The 5,628-nt window shown below is 52.7% G+C and overlaps 1 protein-coding gene across 1 annotated transcript; it reads left to right on the top strand.

Moving 5' to 3' along the window:
* Nucleotides 1-384: 384 nt before the first annotated feature.
* LOC123424564 (primary amine oxidase-like) lies at nt 385-4,861 on the top strand. The gene is made up of 5 exons (XM_045108196.1): nt 385-1,827; nt 2,897-3,010; nt 3,603-4,052; nt 4,224-4,321; nt 4,406-4,861. Exons 1-5 carry the CDS (start codon nt 400-402, stop codon nt 4,608-4,610), a joined length of 2,295 nt encoding a protein of 764 aa, XP_044964131.1. The 5' UTR covers nt 385-399; the 3' UTR covers nt 4,611-4,861.
* The last annotated feature ends 767 nt before the right edge of the window (nt 4,862-5,628 follow it).

Below are 5,628 nucleotides of genomic sequence, written 5' to 3'. Positions count from 1 at the left end.
ATGAAAATCATCATAGAATCCCCCAACAGTGAGAATCTTACTTCTCAAAACTTTGTTTCTAATCATGGCATCATCTCAAACATATGTGAAATCAACTTAACACACTGTCCAGATCATTATCAAGACAAATCACGGTGTGAAGAATTCAGATTATAAAAATTGCGGCAGTGATAATGCTAGTAGTATCATCTATCATGCTTGTTGATTTTTGTTCCAAAATTGTTACTGTATTATCTTTTTTGTCTTGTTTTTATTCATACTAGCATGAAAACGAGAGAGAGAAAAGCGACCGATGGATGGACGATGTAACATCGCTTGTTGCCTTGCGTTTGCCGCCTGGGGTGACGTACGCGATTCGGTGCTTTGCATGATCTGATCCAACTTGCTACACGAACCAACATGAGCGAGTCAGACGCTGCCTGCACACAAACGGCGAGAGCTCAGCTCAGCTCACGGTCACGCGCACCGCTAGCTGAGCTAGCTCCAATGGATTACTCCACCTCCCTCCTCCGCCTCACCTTCCTCGCCCTCGGCGCCGCCCTCATCCTCCTCGTCACCCGCTCCGCCTTTCGCCTGCCGCTCGCCATCGACGCACCAGCCGCCTCCTTCTTACACGGCTCCGGCGGCTGCACCCGGTTCTCGCCGTGGGCCTGCCGCCCACCACGAACCGGCAAGTCCCCGCCACGTCGTTCGTCACACGAGTCCGACGTCCCGCGCCACCCGCTCGACCCGCTCACGGTGACGGAGATCAGCCGCGCGCGCGAGCTCCTCCGCGCGCACCCGCCGTTCGCGTCGGCGCCGTCGGCCCTGGTCGTGCACGCGCTCGCGCTCGACGAGCCGGACAAGCCCGCCGTCCGGCGCTGGCGGAAGGGCGCCCACGCGCTCCCGCCTCGCCGCGCCGTCGCGGTCGTCCGCTTCCGTGGGGAGTCCCATGTGCTCGCCCTCGACCTTGCCACCGGCTCGGTCACCCCTCTGCCCACGCCGGCCTCGGGCTACCCGACGATGACCATGGACGAGATGACCGCCCTCTGCGCGGCGCCGTTCAGCGACCCGGCGTTCAACGCCACCATCCTGCGCCGCGGCGTGCGCCTGGCCGACGTCGCGTGCCTGCCCATCTCCCCCGGGTGGTACGGCCCCGCCGAGGACGACGGCGGCCGCCGGTTCATCAAGAGCCAGTGCTACTCGACGGAGGGCACCGCCAATTTCTACATGCGCCCCATCGAGGGCCTCACCGTCCTCATCGACATGGACACCGGGAAGGTCGTCCACATCTCCGACCGCGGCGCCGGCATCCCCATCCCGGCCGCCAAGAACACCGAATACCGCCACGCCGCCAACGACGACGCCGATGATAAATTCGGGTACCAGACGGTGCGGGCGCCGTCGATGGAGCCGGCGCCGGAGGGGCCGGGGTTCGAGGTGTCGGACGGGCACACGGTGCGGTGGGCCGGGTGGGAGTTCCACCTGAAGGCGGACGCGCGGGCGGGGCTGATCGTGTCCCGCGCGACGGTGCAGGACCCGGCGACCGGGGCGCGGAGGGAGGTGATGTACAAGGGCATGGCGTCGGAGCTGTTCGTGCCCTACATGGACCCGACGGAGGCGTGGTACTTCAAGACGTACATGGACGCCGGCGAGTACGGCTTCGGGCTGCAGGCCATGCCGCTGGTGCCGCTCAACGATTGCCCCCGGCACGCGCGGTACATGGACGGCGTGTTCGTGGCCGCCGACGGCCGGCCGTACGTGAGGGAGAAGATGATCTGCGTCTTCGAGCGGTACGCCGGCGACATCGCGTGGCGACACTCCGAGAGCCCCATCACCGGCATGGACGTAAGCTCACCCACACCCCACACCTACTACCCTCAGTGCTAGGAGCTTAGCTTGTTTTGTTTTTGTTTCGCCGCGCTACGTACTATGGCTTCGCGCCAAAGCTGCGAGTCATGTGCGAGACAATTATTATTTTTTGAACCAAACCTGCACAAGACTAGTAATAAAGTATAAAACCTGACGTGCCTCAAGTTTTGGCAACTAGTTATAGAGAATCTTTGATTTCATAATATACACACTCAACAACGTCCTTGTCAGTTATCGCGAAAAAAAAGGGGGACCTCGACAATTTCGCACCCATCTCAAAGTCTCAAACAGGGTGCCGTGTATTTTTTTTTTTGGATTATATTTTAAAGAAAAAATGGTAGATTCGTGTGAAACCACATGTCACATGGAAAAATGTGTATTTCTTTTTTAAACACAGTACAAACCTAGGTGCATATAAATGCACATCCTGTCTCTGTAAACATCTTTAAAAGACTAGACCAATACATTATTTTAAGATTGACGGAGTCATCACAACACCTCGTAGTCGGCGGAATGTCTCCCCTCATTGAACCAAAAAATACTCAAATATGTGTATCCCAACTCCCAAGTAGCACGCTCAATTCGCAAATATGTGTATTGTACTTGATGGTTCATAAACTACGGATCAGAGTCACAAAACAACAAGTTTGAAATCAACTTCACGAGATTATTATATGTACGTATTTATAATACTTCTGGGTATTTTGATAAAAAAAAGATTACGTACATATTTGAGTATGAACCACGTGACAGGAAATATTATGCACGTCTTTGTTTTCATCGCAAGGAATCTTCAACACTAGTGTAGCTACGTATACCTGTGAAGGAGAATCTTGGACACACAAAAAATCAGCCAAAAAAAAAAGAATATCGTGCCACAGTAGTGGTACAATGTTAGGCCGAAGGGTCGTGTCTGGCTATCTTGCTGATACTGATACCTGGGAAGTGGAAATCGCCATCGCCCGTCGAGTAGTGAACCTCACTTTGTTGCGTTGCGTCTGCTGGTTGCATGGTTTGATGGAGATTGCTGGATGGTTGTGTGCAGATAAGGGAGTCCCGGGCGAAGGTGACGCTGGTGGCGCGCATGGCGGCGTCGGTGGCCAACTACGACTACATCGTCGACTGGGAGTTCCAGACCGACGGGCTCATCCGCATCAAGGTACGTACTACGACTACACCTCCAAATCTTTCATCCCAAAACGTACTGCAAATTCAATCTTGTCACGCTCACAGAAAAAAAGAGAGCAAGTGTGGCTGCTGTCGAGATTCTAGCGGGTGGCAGCAGGCAGATTCTCTCATGGGTGCATCGATCATCCATCCGCTAAGAAAAATATGACAAAATATCAGGATTCGTGCTTGCTAGCTAGTGCACCTTGATCGATTTCTACATGGAATAATGGGCCCAAGCGCTAGAGCTGCAGGAGCGAGTGCTCAGTTCGCCGAAATAAAACTTGGGGTGTCGTTTTCGTGCCTTTCATCATCTGCTAAGAAAAATTCCTCCAATTAACACTGCCGTGCATGGTTCCCTGCATCTGCCCCCATGCATCTTTGGGAGAGCATCCTAATCCTGGTGCCCGATGAATATGAAAACGTTATTTAACTGCTTGCGCACATGCTACAAGAGAGTTCAGAATATGACCATGCATGATTGATCTAATTGCGGTTTCATTCTATAAAAATATAGGGTTCTTTAAAAAGACTTATATTTAAGAACGTGGGGAGTATGATCGATATTGCCTCGATGATTTCAGGTGGGGCTTAGCGGGATCCTGATGGTGAAGGGCTCGCCCTACTCCCACATGAACCAGGTCCGGAAAAACGAGGAGATGCACGGCACCCTCCTCTCGGAGAACATCATCGGCGTCATCCATGACCACTATGTCACCTTCCGCCTCGACATGGACGTCGACGGCGCCGACAACTCCTTCGTCCGGGTCGACATGGCCCGCCAGGACACCGCACCCGGCGAGTCCCCACGGAGGAGCTACCTTAAGGCAACACGCCACGTCGCGAGCACCGAGAAAGACGCAAAGGTGCGTCTAAAGCTCTATGAGCCGGCGGAGTTCCACGTAATCAACCCGACCAAGAAGACGCGTGTCGGGAACCCGGTGGGCTACAAGGTCGTCCCCGCCGGCACCGCCGCCAGCCTGCTGGACCCCGAGGACCCGCCGCAGAAGAGGGGTGCATTCACAAACAATCAGGTGAAACGTCTACTTGCAAATTTAAGGATTTTTGTGATACCACTACTACCTTCTTGATGTCAGTTATGAGTTGATAGAGGCAGTACCCTTTATCAAGGGAGAAAATCTAGACGCACACAACGCATATTGGTGAAAATCAGTTTGTGTTCATCATTTGGTTTTGTGCAACAGATTTGGGTCACGCCCTACAACAAGAGTGAAGAATGGGCCGGTGGGCTGTTCGTGTACCAGAGCAAAGGGGAGGACACGCTGGCTACTTGGTCGGAGAGGTACGTTTGCGTATGCACAAAAAAAAAGTGGATTCGGTAGCCCGAAAAACGTGAGCCGTCTGATTTACGTGCGTGGGCGCACAGGGACCGTCCGATCGAGAACAAGGACCTGGTGCTGTGGTACACGCTTGGGTTCCACCACATCCCTTGTCAGGAGGACTTCCCCATCATGCCCACTGTGTCGTCCAGCTTCGACCTCAAGCCGGTCAACTTCTTCGAGAGCAACCCCATCCTCAAGCAGCGACCCACCATGGAGAAGGATCTCCCCGTCTGCGTCGTTACCGGGTGAGAACATGCACCACCATACATGTGTGCTCCCGAAGGCATTACATTCAACATACAAACACTGGGATGTTGCCCGGGGCATGAGGTCGTGCGTAGGCTTCCGGAATCACCATGGTGTGTCCAGTACACTGGGGACTTGGCTACTCTTGGCTCCGCCTGTGGTTGGCCAATAGCCTAGTATGTATATACAGCTTTATGTTTGTGTTGTACTGTGTTTTGAGTGTGGACAATCTGAACCCATGCGTTGTTGGCTTTTGAACGTGCGTATGCAGCTGTACAGGCGTGCCTACGCGATTCTTGCTTCGGCCGGCTACTTGACGGAACTTGCGTAACTAGCGACACGAATAAAACTGATCGATGGATTTGATGGCTAAAGACCCGTGTCGAGCCTTTGCTTTGTATTGCTTTTCGTTTTTCTGGTGTTACAATCAACACCCCTAGGGTGTCTTTTATACACGTCCACAAGGAACTATGAAAATAGACTAGGACTAGGAATCCTAATACTACTAGGACTCGGTTTGGCTTTCTTTCCTAATCCTAAAGAAACAACATGATTAACTTCTACATTCACCTCCTTAATCTTGTTGCTTGACTTCACTTCTTGCACTCCGACTTTCCTCCTCATCTCGATGAACTTCTGTCGACCGAGGGACTTGGTGAAAATATCGGCAAGTTGGTCTTTCGTGTTCATATGTTGAACCTCGATCAACCCTTCTTCAATGCACTCCGGGATATGGTGGAACCGGGTATCTATGTGCTTGCTCCTTTCGTGATGAACCGGATTTTTGCACAACGAGATTGCAGCTTGGTTATCGATCTTCAGTGACACCTTCTGCACCTCCCGTTTTGCAAGAATAGCTAGGAGTCTTCTCAGCCACACTGCTTGACAAGCCGCCGTGCTTGCCGCTATGTATTCTGCCTCGCATGAAGACAATGCCACCACCTTTTGCTTCTGAGAATTCTAGCTAATCGAATTCGGGCCAAGGTAGAAAATCATGCCCGTTGTGCTCTTTCGGTCATCA

The sequence above is a fragment of the Hordeum vulgare genome, chromosome 2H, assembly GCF_904849725.1.
Source record: "Hordeum vulgare subsp. vulgare chromosome 2H, MorexV3_pseudomolecules_assembly, whole genome shotgun sequence".
Taxonomy (NCBI): Eukaryota; Viridiplantae; Streptophyta; class Magnoliopsida; order Poales; family Poaceae; genus Hordeum; species Hordeum vulgare.
This window is presented reverse-complemented; position numbering and strand designations above follow the sequence as displayed.

What these genes read in the sequence shown, in the direction of transcription:
- LOC123424564 (XM_045108196.1), top strand. Translation starts at nt 400, where the DNA reads ATGAGCGAGTCAGACGCTGCCTGCACACAAACGGCGAGAGCTCAGCTC. An exon ending in GCCCCATCACCGGCATGGAC is followed by an intron (nt 1,828 to 2,896) that starts GTAAGCTCACCC and finishes GGTTGTGTGCAG; the next exon opens with ATAAGGGAGTCCCGGGCGAA. An exon ending in CTGGCTACTTGGTCGGAGAG is followed by an intron (nt 4,322 to 4,405) that starts GTACGTTTGCGT and finishes GTGGGCGCACAG; the next exon opens with GGACCGTCCGATCGAGAACA.